Genomic DNA, 17,989 nt, shown 5'->3' with positions numbered 1-17,989 from the left:
CCCCTGCCCAGGAGCCCTAAACAAGCCAACGACTCAAGAATGGGTGTCTGGCACATTAAGGGGCCTCCAGGACCAAGGTATAGAAAGTTTTGGTAACTTGCAGTTCCACGGTTCAAACCCAGGCCCTCAGATCTCAGGGCCTTGGTGGCTCTTCACCAGTAAGGTGCTTGCTGTGATCAAGAGAACACTAGCAGAGCTCCAGAGGCCACAGAGTGAGAGAGGGACCTGGCCATGATGACACTGGAGATGTATCAGAATTCCTCTCTGAGGCAGCTCTAAAATCTGCAAGGCCTCTGCACTCACTTCTCTCTTGGGCTGAGTCTTCTAGGGACAAGACATCCTGAAAACTTTTCTTCACAATAATTATTCCTCACTTTTATCAAATTCATCTAGAATGTTAGCCTGCTCCAGTCTGTGAGTTTGAGATCTGGAAGGGACCCAAGAAGTCTTCCATACAACCACATACCCATTTCACAGATAAGAAAACTGAGGCCAAGAGAATGAAAATCACATATTTACTCAGTGACCAGTGGAATGAGAACCTAGGACTTGGACCTCCAGTCCTGTGTCCAGCTCTGGGCTATGCACACTACCTGAAGTTTATACAGAGTCTTGGGAGATGGGAGTTCCTCCTCCTTCAACTGCAGAAAAAGAAAAGAAAAAATGAGGGGAAGAGGTGACTTTTCAGCCCATCTTTTGGTCATGGAGCTCCTTCTGGGGCCCAGCAGCCACTGCTCCCTGAGACGCACTGCAGCAGCGCCCCCTGCTGGCCACACACACACACACACACTCACACACACACACACACACACACACACACACACACCCCCTCCGTGTAAAGCAAAGAAATTGGGGACTTAGAAAGCACACACTAAAATCAGCCTGGAGAAGAGAGAATGACTTGCCCCAAAATCAAACAACCAAAATGAGGGTACCAGCTGTACTGAGGACTGAGTAAGCATTCACTCACAGCTCTTCTGACTTCAGTAGATAGATCCCCACTGAACGCAGAATGAAATCCAGGCTTGTTACTGAAGCCTCCAGGCTTTCTTGATTTAAAAAAAAATCTTGCTGGCTGGGTGCGGTGGCTCACACCTGTAATCCCAGCACTTTGGGAGACTGAGGCGGGCGGATCACTTGAGATCAGGAGTTAAAGACCAGCCTGCCCAACATGGTAAAACCTCATCTCTACTAAAAATACAAAAATTAGCCGGGCATGGTGGCACATGCCTATAATCCCAGATACTTGGGAGGCTGAGTGGGGAGAATTACTTGAGCCCAGGAGGCGGAGATTGCAGTGATTGCAGTGAGCCAAGATCACACCAGTGCACTCCAGCCTGGGTGAGAGAGTGAGACTCTGTCTCAAAAACAACAACAAAAAAATTACTATATGTTCTCACTCACTTGTAGGAGCTAAAAATGAAGACACTTGAACTCATGGAGACAGACAGTAGAATGATGTCTACCAGAGGCTGGGAAGGGTGATTGAGGGGGCAGCAGGTGGGGAGGGAAATGGGGATGGTTAATGAGAACGAAAATGCAGTTGTGATGAATAAGAGCTAGTGTTTGACGGCACAACAGGGTGACTCCAGTCAACAATAATTCATTGCACATTAAAAAATAAATAAAAGAATGTAATTGGAATGTTTATAACACAAAACAATGAGGAATGCTTGAGTGATAGCTACCTCATTTACCCAGATGTGACTACTACATGTTGTATGCCTGTATCAAGATATCTCATATATACTATGTATATATACCTACTATGTACCCCTACAACTCTTTTTTAAAAAGACCAACAGGAAAAAAAGATCCTGCTATATAAAATTGTTCATGAAAGGTGACAGGCCAAAAAGCAAGTGGAAAGTCACATACAGATCATGCAATGTGACAGGCAGAGTGTGGGGGTGGTGAACACAGAGGCCAGAGGACCTTTTATATCCTGAGTCAAATATTTCCTCCACATTAATATATGTAGAAACCGTATATACATAAATTACCTCTGAAAAACATGCACAAGAAGCCTAGTAACTCTGTTTGCCTCTAAAGCAGAGAAGCTGAGAAGGAGACTGCACCTTACAACCTTCTGAGCTGTTTGGACTTTAGACCACGACAATGCATTTTAAATATGGACTTAAATAAAATGTGTAAAAAAAGAAACCGACCAAGCTCAGTGGCTTAGACTGCAATCTCAGCACTTAGGGAGGCTGACTTGGGCGGATCACCTGAGGTCAGAAGTTCGAGACCAGCCTGGCCAACATGATGAAACCACTTTTCTAAAAATACAAAATTAGCCGAGCATGGTGGCTTGCCCCTATAATCCCAGCTACTTGGGAGGCTGAGACAGGAGAATAGCTTGAACCCAGGAAGTGGAGGTTGCAGTGAGCCAAGATCATGCCATTGCACTCCAGTCTGGGAAACACAGTGAGACTCTGTCTCAAAAAAATTAAAAAAAACAAAAACAAAAATAAAGAGAGTGTACTCTGAGTCCATTTAAAGACTTGATCCTGCAGCTTACCAACTCTCCTTGAAATTTTTTTTAAATCTCATCTGAAAGATAACCAGCTGGCCCTGTGTATCTCTTCACCCTCTTCGTATTAAACCTACTTTCACTTCAGTTATCAGCATTCATAATAGATAAAACCCACTGGTTATTCTATTTTATTGGGTCCTTTTTCTATCTTTTCTTTCTTTTTCTTTTCTTGAGACAGAGTCTTGCTTTATCACTGAGGCTGGAGTGCAATGGTATGATCTCGGCTCACTGCAACCTTCACCTCCTGGGTTCAAGCGATTCTTTTGCCTCAGCCTCCCAAGTAGCTGGGACTACAGGCACACACCTCCACACCGAGCTAATTTTTTTAAAATTTTTGATAGAGATGAGGTTTCACCCTGTTTCCCAGGCTGGTCTCCTGAGCTCAGGCGATCTGCCCACCTCGACTTCCCAAAGTGCTAGGATTACAGCCCCTTTTTCTATCTTTTAAAAATAGGTTTTATTATTCCCTACTGTGTTATTCCTTGTGGATCTACAGAGGGTCAACTCCCAATAGCGTTAAGTAGTTCATGTGTCCCCGTAGGACAGCACAGTGGTCGAAGGGATAAACTTTGGAGGTAGAAATGCCTGCTTCAAACCCCAGCTTTGCCTCTTACCAACTGCCCGGCCTTGGCAGCCTCTCCAAGCCTTGGCATCACTGCTTCAGCCTCCCAAGGCAGCAATGGTCCTGACTGATGGCCAGGGCAGCACAGACAGGGATGCCGAGCACAGTAACTGCATCTGCACTTGCAGGACAGCGACTATGAAAATCCAGACGAGCACTCGGACTCAGAGATGTACGTGATGCCTGCCGAGGAGAACGGGGACGACAGCTACGAGCCACCTCCGGTGGAGCAGGAGACCAGGCCGGTTCACCCAGCCCTGCCCTTCGCCAGGGGCGAGTATGTAGGTGAGGCCCCCCGCAGACCTGGGCACTCTGCCTTCCAGGCCCATGAGGAGTTGGGGTGGCCGAGATTGCAGTGTGGGGCAAACCTGGCTGCTGCCTGAGGGCCTCTGCCTACCTCCCACTCCCATCACCTCCAAGCAGCGGATCTGGTCTCTCAGTTAATGAAGCGCAAGCTGTAAGGGTTTCTCATTCCAGGGGAACAGGCATCTTTCCTAGATGGGGAACACTGAAAGCAACCAAAAATAAATAAATAAAACCAGCATACCCTGGTCACCGTGCCCCTGCCCAACAGTCACAGGGAAAGCAACCATGAGATTAGTCCCCACTTTTAGGGCTTCGTGTGCTCCAGATGCTGGAATGTCTCTTAAGTCTGTACAGAACGATGACCTTCAAGGATCCCAGTGTCTGCCTGTCCTTCTTCCCATGCCTAGTCCAGACTGTGGTGTTTTGCCAGGGGGTACAGGTGCTCAGAAGCCCCAAGCTTGGAATCAGTCTCATGGGTTAAATGGACACAGCTTCACAGCTTGTGTCTGGGCATATGCTAGTTCTTCCTTTTTTTTTAGACAGAGTCTTGCTCTGTCACCCAGGCTGGAGTGCAGTGGCATTCAATCAGCTCACTGCAACCTCCGCCTCCTGGGCGCAGCCTCCTGCCTCAGCCTCGCAAGTAGCTGGGATCACAGATGCCTACCACCACACCCGGCTAATTTTTGTATTTTTAGTAGAGACAGAATTTCCTCATGTTGACCAGGCTGGTCTCAAACCCCTGCAGTGCACCAGAACTGTGCTAAGCACTGAGCATTCAGCTGCAAGCAAGACGGACATAATCCCAGAGCTCTTCTAATTTACAGTTTAGTGCTTTCCCCTGGGGGTCTACTTAGCCCCCTCAATAATCTTGTGAAAGCGGTCAGAGGAATGAACTGACTGGGCCAAGGTGATCTAAGTGATGGAGCTGGGATACAAGCCAGGCCTCTCAGCTCCCGAAGCCCAGCTCTTCACAATTCTGCTCTAGGTACCACTCACCATACTTGCTGAGTGACCTTTTACAGTCATCATAGCAACCCTGAGAAAGAAACAGCTGCTGCAATTCAGGGTGGTTAAGTGGCTCATTCAAGAGCACACTCTTGGCCCGGCACGGTGGCTCACACCTGTAATCTTAGCACTTTGGGAGGCCGAAGTAGGTGGATCACCTGATGTGAGGAGTTCGAGACCAGCCTGGCCAACATGTAAAACCCCTTCTCTACTAAAAGTACAAAAATTAGCCAGGCATGGTGGTGGGTGTCTGTAATCTCAGCGACTCAGGAGCCTGAGGCAGGAGAATCACTTGAACCTGGGAGGCAGAGGTTGCAGTGAATAGAGATCACACCACTGCACTCCAGTCTGGTCAACAGAGCAAGACTCTGTCTCAAAAATATAAATAAAAAATAAAAGTGAAAAATGTGAGTCCCAGAGAGGTTGACTAATAAGCCGCAAAGAGCATAGCTAGTGAGTGGCAGAGGAGGGGCCAGAACCCAGATCCAGCTGGCCTCACAGCCTGAACTCCTTTTCTGATACCTGCTGAGAAGGACAGTCCTGGATTAAAGGAATCCCACAGATTCCTTGTGAATGGAACGAAATCACTCAGGGGAGGAGCATGGAGGTGGACCCACACGAGTAATCACCACCTGGATACACTAGTATATCCCGGGGAGCTTTTCCGACCCGTAATGCCAAGCTCCTCCCAAGGAGTTTAAACATTGCAGGTTAAGCCCAGGCCTTGGCATCTTTAAAAGCCAGGAGCACCCCACCCCTGCCCCATGGCCTCCAGCGCTGCTTCCATCCCCGCTGTGGGGCTAAGTGTTGGGCTGTTGGCTCTCCTGAACCTCTGGATTTCCATCACTGCCCTGGAAAGATGTTTTTGATGAGGACATTCTTCCAGTTTGTGTCATTTAAGTCAATGGGCAGTTGAAATATTTGGCCTAACATTTCACTTTACTCTTTTAAGGAATGCCCCATGGGTCATATGTGGCTATATAGACAGACACCCACGCTCTTAAGTTTCTAGATCTCAATGGCTTCCACCCAGGAAATGATCCAGAGCCTCTTTTATGTTATTTTTTTGTTTGTTTGTTCCTTTCAAGACAATCGATCAAGCCAGAGGCATTCCCCACCCTTCAGCAAGACACTTCCCAGTAAGCCCAGCTGGCCTTCAGAGAAAACAAGGCTCGCCTCCACCCTGCCGGCCCTGACTACTCTGCAGAAACCTCAAGTCCCAGCCAAACCCAAAGGCCTCCTTGAGGATGAGGTAAAGTAAATCTGTCCCAAAGGCTTCCCAGGACACAGGGCAGCAGGGGGTAGAGGGGAGCAGCCGCGACAGTCTTCCCGCTGGCTGCCCTCGTTTACAACCTGCCCTTGACTGCCCCTCTAACTCTCCACTGTTATACCAAAGGAACTTGGTTTTCTCTCAAATGGCTTATTGTAAGCGTGTCAGGTTACCAGAGGCGTATGATAAAATACCAGTGCCGAGTCTCATATCATCCCCTCCTTCTTTCCGGTGGCTTCCTGTGAATCTCTTCTTTCTGCATAAGATGTCCTTCCCCTCTCTTTATTCTCCGTTGCTTCTCTGTCCTGTTGTTACCGACAGCAGATCTGTACAGGGCTGCAGCAACCTCCACTTTTGCCTCCTCAGAAGAAAGAATTTAACTGAGGGGCATAAGGTAGAAGGAGAAACTGAGGCAAGTTTCCGTGAAGGAATAAAAAGAGGTCAAGTACACTTAGAAGAGGGCCAAGCGGACGACTGGAGAGACAGCACATGGTTCGACCTTTGACTTGGGGTTTTTATATGCGGCCATGCTTCTGGGGTCTTGCGTCCCTTCTCCCCTGATTCTTCCTTGGGGTGTGCTGTCCGCTTGTGCGCTTGGGAGGTGAGCATACACAGTGTTTACCAGAGTTGTACCCACGCTCCCCTGACGCATTCTTGCCTTGCCGGCCGAACGTTTGTAGAAGGTCAAATACCAGTTAAACGCTGACATCTTCCCTCTTAATGCACATGCTTGATCCCACTTGCCCAACTTTTGAGATCTCATCAGGAAACTGCTCATCACCAGTTTCAGGTGTTTTATATCTATTAGGAGACTGCCTTTTCCTGGCACCGGCTCTGACCAATTATTATTTTAGACTTGCAGGTGTCCCCAAACTACGGCCCACGGGCCGCATGCGGCCCCCTGAGGCCATTTATCCGGCCCCCCCGCCGCATTTCAGGAGGGGGCACCTCTTTCATTGGTGGTCAGTGAGAGGAGCACAGCATGTGGCAGCCCTCCAACGGTCTGAGGGACAGTGAACCGGCCCCCTGTGTAAAAAGTTTGGGGATGCCTGTTTTAGAGAAACAGTTAACAACCACCTGACTATCACCCGACGGTGGCCTGACATTCCTGGGGCAGGAGAGCGCTCTCCTGCCCTGGTCCTGCCTGGCTAGCTGTTGGACCCGCCGTAACGCTGTCTCCGCCTTGCTTTCTTTCCTCCACTTTCTTTTCTCTCTGCTCCTCCACTTTCCTCTTCTCAGATGCAGAGGGTGATGTGAGACAAGATGTAGGATGGAGATCACTAGTCTGTAAGGTGCCCCTGCCCAACCTGTGGAGGAGCTGACCCCTCACTTCCTTTGACGGCTTTTGCTTCTCACTTCCTCCCTCCCCACACGTGCCCACCCCAGCCGCTCACCACCGCCACCAGGTGTCCAGAGACCCACCTTCCCAGGTGGCCCAGCACCCAACTCTAGGCTTCCCTCCTCAGTCTCCGCTCTCAGCACCTAGGGTTTGTGTGTAATTTTCCCTATGGAATTGCTCCTGTTTGAAAATGAATAGGTAAACTCATCCAAACTGTTGTAATAACTGATAAAGCCTAATGTGTTACGGCTCCCAGAGGTCCTTGCATTTTAAACAAGGACAGAGACGAGCCTGCAGCTTCTCTCAGAAATAACTTGCCTGTAGAGGGTAAAACCTATGGCTTACACACATGTCATGAAATGACCTTCATTCACCTTAATGTAATTTGCAGCCCATCAGGAGACTGAAAAGATGGACTTTTAAATCAAAATAAAGGCAGTCTCTAGGCCCAATTCCTGCTTTGGCCCTTCTAGGTGTATGATCTGGGGCAAGCTAGATAACTTCTTTGAGTCTGTTTTTCATCACTGTTATTTTGAGAAATTAATAAGGACATACATACAGCACTAAATACAGTGCCTCACTCACAGAGGGGTTTCATATATGCCAGATTCCTTTCTACCATATTCTAGATTCTTTACAAAAACCAGTTTTCTAGTTTCTTCTGAAAACTGAAGATCTGGCAACACGAGGCCAGCCGCAGCCTCAAAGCAGCTGGGCCCCAGGGCACCCCGCCCCTCTCAGCCGTGAATCTCTGGTCCCTGTTTTGATTTGTCGTAGTTCCCACAACGCATACAGCACATATACACACCCTCACTCCTCCTGTTACCTACCCGTCTGAGAGGTGATGTTGTCTCTTCAAGGGTGGGAAGAGAATGGCAAGAAGAAGCTGAGTAGGGGAGGGGACAGGATGGGGATACCAGCTGTTAGGGTCTCACTATAAATTCTTTCAACATTTGGCAAATCCATATGAAGACACAAATTCAGATATAGAAGGCAAATGAATCCTGCAGATTATGTAAGGCTCTTCATTCTGTAAATAACTGAGAGTGGACCCCAGGGAGGTAAGGCAGAGTTTTGCAAATAGCAGCCTTGTGGAGGTGGCTCAGGCAAGTCTGCACCAGTGGGAAAAAGAGAAATATGAAAGTGAGGGTGTTCTGGAATGGGTGGATGGAGAGCCAATATCAGAAAGGTGTGAAAACAAACAAACAAACAGAGGCCAACATTAAGATGTGGCTGAAGCATTAGCTGGGAAAGGAAGAAGTACAAGCATAAATAAAAATGTTGAACCATGCTCTGCAGGTGAGAGGCAAAACATAGAGATACAGGCTAAACAGAGAGCTGGAGGTGGGGCAAAGACACTTTCGGGGAAGGAGCATCTGTGCTGTAAGGAGAGTGGCTAACACTTGGTGAATGCTGTGCAACCACTGGTGTTCTGATTCACTATCTCATCAAATCCTCACACCAATTCTGTGAAGTCTGTCATCACCCTCACTTTACAGATGAGGAAACAAAGGTGTAAAGGGGCTAAAAAAAAATTTGTCCAAGGTCACAGAGGGAATATACTTGGCTTAGAGGGTATTGTTGTTAGAATTCAATAAAATAATGTATGTAAATCTTTTAAGTGTTCATATGAGTGGTAATGAGGATGCAGCTCCTATGGGCATTTAATAGCTAATCAAACTGACTCCTGCTAAGTAATAGGATATGGGGCAATGGGAAAGTGAAAATAAGATAAATTCATGCCATCCCTATTTCTCAAATCTGTAGTCCTAAGGCGAGGCAAACATGTAAACACTTATGACAAGTGTCTTATTAATACTGAAACATCTGAACGTTGGAGTTGATCTAAGATAATTTTTAATTTATTTTTAATTTTGAATCATGTCACTGTAATAATTGAAGAAGGATTTCTTGTACCTGTAAGTCATGGTAGTAGAATAATCTACCTGGCTTCAAACGACCAATCACTGATTCACTAAAGTCCAGTTTTCGTGTTTTGTTCATGAAATAATGGGGTTGATATTAATGATACTAAAACATTGCAGCAGTGTCAAAGTGGTCTTATTAGGATATAAAATGTGTTGGTTCCTGGTCATTTACTTATTTCAACAATAACAACTTTAAAGCATTGAACTGCCATGCTGGGAATATACATTGTACATTCCTTCTCCTAAAACCCTATAAAGATGAGAGAGTTGGGCAGACACTACAAACAGAATTTGTTGAGATTGGATCAAGTCTTTTTTCCATCATTCTTCTTTTGGAGTACAAATGTCTCCATTCTAGAAATGTCGTTGAAGTGGCCTCATGATCTGGGGTAAACACCCAGGGTTCATCATCTCGCACCAAGAACGTTAATGACAAGGACAGATGTGGGTGGGTTAAGGAGCAGAAAGTTTAACAGACAGAAGAGAGAGGAGAGCATCTCTCTCTCTCTCTCTCTCTTGCAAGACAGTGGCATCTGAAAGGGAAAACTGGGCCTGCAGTGGACAGTAACATTTTACAGGCAGGCTTCAGGAGGTGATGTCTGATTCACATAAGGCCCACCGATTGGTTTGATCAGGTGTGACATTTACAGGGTGGGGAAGAGGCTGGTGGCTCTACCCTAATCTTAATATGCAAGTGGGTTTTCTACTTGGCCAGTGCCATCTTGTCTGCTCCTTACTGTATACATAGCTAGCAAAAAGAAGGGATGAGCGAGCCACCATTTTGATCACGCCTACTACAGGTAGCATTTTCCTATTGGCACAACTGACAGCACTCACCCATGCCAGCTTCCAGCTTGCTTGCCTGTATCTGCAGCTTGATTTTACAGGCTGCTCTTGGTTAGAAAAGAAAATGATTTTTGGGCTGCTTTTTATTAACAGGAAAAAGCTGTCCTTACCAAGGACAGCTTACCTTCACTATCTGCATAAGTAATGTTTTCTTTTCTTTTCTTTTTCTTTTTTTTTTTTTTTTGAGGCGGAGTTTCGCTCTTGTTACCCAGGCTGGAGTGCAATGGCGCGATCTCGGCTCACTGCAACCTCTGCCTCCTGGGTTCAGGCAATTCTCCTGCCTCAGCCTCCTGAGTAGCTTGGATTACAGGCATATGCCACCATTCCCAGCTACTTTTTTTTGTATTTTTAGTAGAGACGGGGTTTCACCATGTTGATCAGGATGGTCTCGATCTCTTGACCTTGTGATCCACCCACCTCGGCCTCCAAAGTGCTGGGATTACAGGCTTGAGCCACCGTGCCCAGCCAGTAATGTTTTCTTAACTCCTGTATCATCATCACTCTAAACAGGTCGGATCCTGAACACTGCAGATAAAAACATTTTCTGTAATCAAACACTAGAACAAAACAAGTACAAAATTGAGAATACAGAGGAAAGAATAAATTTTGAAGTGGTTAAGTAGGACTGGGTTAGGGCCTGGAGTTTTCAACTTCCTTGTATCCATTCAGACAAGATTGCTGAGTGTCAAAACCAATGTTCTGTGTTCAGATACAGGATCCTTAAGGATTTTGTTGACTACAGGGTTTCAGAGGATGGGCATGCCTCGTGGGGGCTCAGCCTCTCCTTTTATTGGAACTAACTCCTAGAAGAGAAGTTGGGTTCTAATGAACTATGTCACTCTGGCTACTAACGAATCCAAAAAGGTAGACCCATGGAACCAAAAGGGTCCTGTGGGGATACTGCAGCCACTCAACATCCCATTATTCAAGGCTCTAAGTCAGCATACCCATACAACTTGAGCGAACTACTTAATATTTCTGTGCCTCAGTTTCTTCGTCTTGAAATGGAACTAATAGTGGTACCTCACTTATTGTGTTGTTAGAAGGATTAAATGAGAAAACACATGTAAAGCACATAGAAGAACACCTGGTAATACATTTTTGTTCTTGTTTCTCTCAGTACCCTTCTTGGCTGCCCACCAGGGCAGGTGGTAAAAACCACCTTGGAGATCTGGTTACCTCATTTGTGTCTTGTCAATATAAAATCCCTCCTTTCCTACATTTATGGTCACTTCATTATTGACAAAAGTGCTAAGACAATTCGATGGAGAAAGAATGTTTTTTTAAACAAATGGTGCTAGGTAAATGGTGCTAGATTTGTCCACAGGCAAAAGAATGAAATTGGATTTTTAATCTCATACCATAAACAAAAATTAACTGAAAATGTATTATAGAACTAACTGTAAGAGCTAAGACTATAAAACTCTTAGAGGAAAACAGAGGTATGAGTCTTTATAGTTTGGGGTTAGGCCATGGTTTCTTAGATATGACACTAAAAGTACTTTCAGATGTGACACCCGAAAGTGCTTTTGGTACTTTTATACCCAAAGTACAGGCAATAAAAGAAGAAATAGATAAAACAGACTTCAAAATTTAAACATTTTGTGCCATCAATGATACCAATAAGAAAGTAAAAAAGCAACCTACAGAACTGAAGAAAAGTTTTGCAAATTGTAAATCGGATGAAGACCTTATAACTAGAGTATGTAAATAACTCACAACTCAATAAAAAGATAAATAACCCAATTAAAAATGGACAAAGATTTGAAGAGACATTTCTCCAAAAGAATATATAAAAACGGACAATAAGTATATAAAAAGATACGCAACATCATTAGTCATCAGGGAAATGCAAATCAAAAGTATAATGAGATACCATTTTGCTCACACCAGGATGGCTGTACTGAAAAGGATGGTAACAAGTGTTGGTGAGGATCTGGAGAAACTGGAGCCCTCATACATTTCTGGCATGAACCAAAAATGGTGCAGCCACTTTGGAAAACAGTTTGCCAGTTTCTCCAACTGTTAAACAACAGAGCTACCACATGACTCAACAATTTCACTTCTAGGATATTCCCAAGGGAAATGCACATCTACACAAAAACTTGTACATGAATGTTCAAGACAGTCTTATTCATTACAGCCAAAAAGTGGAAAAAACTCAAATGTCCATCAACTGATGAATGGATTAACAAATGTGGCATACTCATAAAATAGAATAGTATTTGGCTATAAAAAAGACTGGAGTTATGATACATACTCTCCCACAGGAAAACCTTGAAAACATTAAACTACGTGAAGGAAGTCTCAAAAGACTACAGAGTGTGTCATTCCATGTACATGCAATGTCCAGAATGGGCAAAATCTATAGAGAAAGAAAGTAGTTTTGTGGTTGACTAGGTCAAGGGAGGAGCAGATTGTGGGGGAGGGACTAATGGGTGCAAGGTCTCTTTTCTGGGGTGATAAAAATGTCTGAAAATTAGATTGTGGCGATGGTTGCATACTTCTGTGAATACACTAAAAGTCATCAAATTGTACAATTTACATAGTAGAATGTTATGGTATGTGAATTGCATCTCAATAATGCTTTTCTGAAAAATCACTCCCTCCCATACAGTCAACTATGTATGTACAGCGTTCTCCTCATTCAGTTTTGTATTTCTGTTAGGCTGATTATGTGGTCCCTGTGGAAGATAATGATGAAAACTATATTCATCCCACAGAAAGCAGCTCACCTCCACCTGAAAAAGGTAAGAGTTTGTCGTTTTAAGCACCTGAAAATTTTTAGTAGTTGATTGGGACATCCAAGAGTATTTCGTAGTAAGCACTTAGAGGCTCAGAAATGTGCGCCCGGGCCTTTCTCCCCTGGGGCACAGTGTGTGCTGCTTTGCCTGGTTGGGCAGAGAGCATCAGTGACAATCCGTCTCTGTGTTTCATAGCCCTTCCCTGCCTTCCCCTTCCTCTTCCATGATTTAATCCTCCCATCTCAAATTATAAAAGCACCTGTGTGGCTCTCTTCAGCTGCCCTTGCTTCAAATGATTTCTCATAAAACCTAATACAATGTCGCAAGCTACCATGTTGGCCTTGTAAACACTGCACCAGGAACAGTTTCTGCAGAGGAGTGAACAAGAAAGAGTGAAATATGCCCTGAGTCCTGGTTCTTTAAATTTAGTAATATGTTATGCCTACGAGAAACATTTCATCTGTAAACCCTTCGCAGCACAACAAATGCTGTGACAAATGAATCACCTTAAAAAGCCAGTGCTACATAAGATTAGGCGTGGAAACAGGGTATGTTTACTCTGCATATAGTCACTGTGGAGAGTAGGATCCAGTACAAGTGATACTTCTTCAGGTAACAGTACTCTTCTGGTACTCTCAGCTCCATGGCAGCCATATTCAGTTTTAGTCCACCATCATGTAGCGACCTCCCCTGTACTCCATACCTATCACCAACAGCTTCAAGGCCACCTGAATGTGCAAGCCATCCATTACCACAAAACAACAAATACACATTCCCTCCTTCCCAACCCCTCTTCAAAAAAATAAATAAATAAAATCCAAGAGCAATGGTGTGTATTGCATGTGGTAGGGGTGGTGGAGCTATCAATTGGGCCTCTCCAGTAAGGAGTTCGATACATTCTTTTTTTTTTTTTTTTTTTTATTGAGACGGAGTTTCGCTCTCGTTGCCCAGACTGGAGTGCAATGGCGCGATCTCGGCTCACCGCAACCTCCGCCTCCTGGGTTCAGGCAATTCTCCTGCCTCAGCCTCCTGAGTAGCTGGGATTACAGGCACACGCCACCATGCCCAGCTAATTTTTGTATTTTTAGTAGAGACGGGGTTTCACCATGTTGACCAGGATGGTCTCGATCTCTTGACCTCGTGATCCACCCGCCTCGGCCTCCCAAAGTGCTGGGATTACAGGCTTGAGCCACCGTGCCCGGCTAGGAGTTCGATACATTCTTGATGAAAAACCGAAACAATAAAACTCGTTTATCTCCTAGAACTCCCATTTGGCAAATAAAATTTCAAGTCATTCTTCACTTTAACGTGATCCTTATCATCAAATAATCAAATAATAATATATCAAATTATAAATCTGTCATTGATATTTCCATTCTAAAGATGTTTCTTCTGAGAAGGCTTCTTTTATCGGTTTGTGTGTCTAACAAGTGTGTCTCTCATTCTTTGCAAACTCTCTGGGCTGATCATCATTTTTCCCTGAGTGTGAATTTCCCTAAGTGGCATGTATTTGTAATGGTTTTATATATATATATATATATATATATATATATATATATATATGTATATATGTTTGTGTGTTTAAGCTCCCATGGTGAATAGATCAACCAAGCCAAATAACTCCTCAATGCCCGCCTCTCCTCTGGGAACAGCTTCAGGTAAAGTGTGTGTGTATGTGTGATTTGGTTTGGTTTTATGTCTATTCCAAATAAGAAAAACGACTCAGATCAACTATGAAAAAACAATCACTTTTATTTCCAAATGTCTTCATAATGGGAACAGAAGACCAGTCCTCATCCTTATGCACCGTCTGGTGGCACGTGTGTGGAAGGGACCATCTCCCAGGCCCTTTGGCATCTGCTAGACCAAGTTCTGGTTTTCATCTACCTTCCTGTGCACGTTGCTGGCTTCTCTGCCTCCCCTCCCCTGACTGAGAGGGTCCCAGAGTTTAGCCCTCAGCCGTCAATCCTCAGTTCTTTCAGAACTTCATGGTGGTTACAAGCTTGGTTTTGAGCCAGACAGACGTGGGTTGGAACTCCCGTTGCCAGCTCCGCCACCCTGGGCTTGTACTTTGCCTCTCCAAGCCTCAGATTTTCTTGTCTGTAAATGGAGCTCATAGCGCCTACTCTGTGACAGAATTCAGCAAACGTGAATGCGAAACTCTTAATGAGTGGCTGGCACAGAGGAGTGCTGAGGAGAAAGAACGCTTTTTCACTTCTGTGGGGTTCATTGATTATTTGGCCTCACGTCTCAAGTCCACACTGGTAACTCCCTGGCGTCCAACCCTGGCCTGACTTCCCTTCTGAACACTTCGGCACTTCCGTGCAGGACTCTGAACTTGCTCCTCCCTCCCCTGTGGGCACCCCTATTTCTCAATGTATACAGCCTCCAGGCTACATGCTCCAAATCCTGTCTTTGTTCTGAATGTGCTGTTCTATTTTAGCTGTGACCACCCTAGTCCGGGCTTTCTTCACTCTGCTGGCTCGCACCTTCTCCTCTGTGGCAGTCCACCGGCCACATCCCTGCCTCTCAGCTATCTCCTCAGTGACAAGGACAGAGCCACTGAGCTCCTCCAGATGTTACCAGTTTCATCTCACCACAAAGCTGGTTTTTGCCATGTCACCCTACCCTACAAGCCACGAATGTCCAGTGGTCCCTGGTTGCTCCTATAGGTTTTGGCAACCCCCAAGGCTGAGCCCAGGATACTGAGGGGTGCCCGTGATCCCCATTAACAGCACAGAGAGGTATAGGAGCCACCTCTCCAGCATTCTCACGGGCATTTTTCTCCCCCTCTCCCTTTGCCCATCTCCCCTATGCACACATATGTGCATGCACGTGCACACACACACACACACACACACATTCATACACATTCATACACACACTCTCTTCTCTCACAGAGCTGAACACAAGTCATTGAGAGGCTGAGCTCTGCTTCCAGGGACAAGCTCCTTGATAGAAAATGAAAGAAGAGTCGAGACTTTTAGAAATCTTTTCCTGCACTAATTTCTTGTGAAATTATTCACTTTCTTCACAAGTTCTTGTTTTACTTCTCCTCTCCTTCAGAACCCACAAGCGCTTTATATGTGGGGGGTGGAGCTCAGAGCCAACTTAGCCAGCTTATCTTATCCTCTGGAGAGACAAAAGTCAACATGCCAATCTAAAACATCGTGACCAGGTTGCTTAGGTCCCAGCTGAAACGGAGACTCCTAACTCCTGATAACTCAGGACAAGGGCTGTTGTTACTGGAACAGAAAACCTTTAACAAATAAACAAATGAAGACCTCAACCCTCCTTTAGAAAAATAGATTACTAATATCTGGTGTTCACATCTTACAAAGCTCTGCTTGCCTTACAAGGACCTCCTCTTCCTAAAACACACCCAATACTCCAACCAGCCTGTATTTCATGAGTTCTGCTTTTTGGTCTTTGTGTTCTCACTTATGACACCAAATCTTACCCATCCTTCAAGACCCAGCTTGAAGCCTCCACCTCGAGGAAGCCTCCTCTGGTTTCTGTAGCCCTCAGAGAGCTCTCCTTTGCAGGAAGTCTCTTCCCCCTTACGCTTAACCCATACTTATTCCCTAATTCCTTTGCATCTCAGTCTAATCTTCCTACGTACATTGCAAGCTCCTTGAAGACCCTGCCTTTGATGTCATTGCTCAGGAGGCTTTACCTGGCCCCATGCTGAGACGGATCCCTGTAGTGCCCTGCACATGCCCCGAGATTTCTGTCTTTCTTTGCTCATAGCTAGGTTTCCAGGGCCTAGCCCAGAATCCAGCTTGGGGGAGGTGCCAAGATTGTGGATGGGTCAGTTGGTTGAGAGGGTGAATGAGTCCTCTAACACTGGTTATATTAAATATTTAAAGAATCGCCAAGGGGGCTTTAGCCCATTGGATTTATTACTCATAAGTTTGCTATTAACCTAGTATAGCTATATTTTAATACTAGAGACATCAGATGAAGAAAGCAAATCTAAATAAGAAAATAGTGTCCTGGTGATGTGATTTCCACATACAGGTGGGAGCACCTACAGGAGGGGGCATTAAGTAACAATCCTAAACAGGCCACGTGAGTTTCCAGGTGAGCAAATAGTGGAACCTTCAGAGATGATTTTTACAAAAGAAATGATCAGACTATGTCTGTGAATAACCATCCATTCCCCTTCAAAGGCTTCAGAGATCCCCCAGTGGTCATCACAACAGTGTCCATCAGGTGCCTAGTTGGTGTTTCTGTCAAAGCACCACACCAAGTCAGTTTCCTCTGGTCAATATTGCTCTTAGTCCTTTGGTAGCCAGTAAGGTGCCTGCCATGACATAGTAAATCTGGTGCAGTGATAGCCTCTGCCCTCCCCCTGGTGCTTCACACTGAGAAGCCAGTAGAATGGACTTAGCCCAGAATCCAAAGTCAGAGGTTCAGGTCTTGGCTCTGACACTTGCTAGGTGCCAGAGTTTGAACAAGTGAAGTCGTCTCTGTTTCTTAGTTTCTTCCTCTGAAAAAAATGGCACCTATGCCTAGGGGTATCATGAGTAGATATGAGAATTAAGTGACTCAGTATAGATGACTTGCACCCATAAAATGCTAGTGCTTTCTTATTATTATTGTTATTATTCGAAAATCCCTTGTTCAACGGGCCTTGATCCATGACCATTCTGGCAGAGATTCTCAGGGAACAATATTGTTTCGTGTGTCACTGGTCCAAAAAATAGAGGAGTCATGCTCCTTCCTTCCCCAGATCTCTGTCTTCCTGAGGCATGACCATAGGCTTTCCGCCAGTGCTCATGCTGTCCTCTGATCACCAGAAGTTATTCACAGGGAGGGAAAAGGAAAGGAAGGGATTGGCAGACTCTCGGAGATATGCAAGAAAAGCTAGGTGGAAGGTCTGACAGAGATAATACAGTGAGCCAAAGGAGCCCTTGGCATTTCAGAAGAGGGAAAACCCCTGGGATGAAATTCAGACTTAGACCTTCTTTCTACTTCCTTATTTTTCAGACGAGATTTTGTTCCACTTCCCAGAGATCTTCCATCAGAATCTATGAGTAGCCAAGTGTACTTTAACAGTGTCAGTCTTAAGTATTCAATTTGATACACCAGCTACTTAAACACAGTGAGACTCCTACTACACATTCAGGTGACATTTCCGTTTTCTGTTTTCATGTTGTCACAAGAAATGTAAGCATTCCAAATGCAGTCTCTCTTCCAAAATGTTTCAAAAACTCAGACCCAGTTCAGATACCGTGGAAGTCAGAGCTGTAATGAATTGGGCATTGCTTCCCAAGGTGCTGGCCGCCATGTAGAATCCACAGCACCCACTCTTTGCTGTTGCTCCCACCCATGAGGGTTTAGGGAAAGAGTCAGTGGGCTCTGAGTAGAAGCCTGGGGGCCTCTCTCCA

General features: G+C 45.3%; 1 protein-coding gene across 2 annotated transcripts in view; it reads left to right on the top strand.

Annotated features, from left to right (window-relative positions):
- The window catches only part of BLNK (B cell linker), a 72,608-nt gene that overhangs the window by 32,964 nt on the left and 21,655 nt on the right, over positions 1 to 17,989 (top strand). Inside the window, exons 5-8 of one of the 2 annotated variants that reach the window (XM_003922352.3) lie at positions 3,287 to 3,443; positions 5,558 to 5,721; positions 12,521 to 12,602; positions 14,183 to 14,254. In XM_003922352.3, coding sequence (XP_003922401.1) covers positions 3,287 to 3,443; positions 5,558 to 5,721; positions 12,521 to 12,602; positions 14,183 to 14,254 — 475 coding nt within the window. The remainder of the gene's footprint in view (positions 1 to 3,286; positions 3,444 to 5,557; positions 5,722 to 12,520; positions 12,603 to 14,182; positions 14,255 to 17,989) is intronic. The other variant, XM_003922353.4, reaches the window with a different exon arrangement.

Source organism: Saimiri boliviensis, chromosome 12 (genome assembly GCF_048565385.1).
Source record: "Saimiri boliviensis isolate mSaiBol1 chromosome 12, mSaiBol1.pri, whole genome shotgun sequence".
Taxonomy (NCBI): Eukaryota; Metazoa; Chordata; class Mammalia; order Primates; family Cebidae; genus Saimiri; species Saimiri boliviensis.
This window is presented reverse-complemented; position numbering and strand designations above follow the sequence as displayed.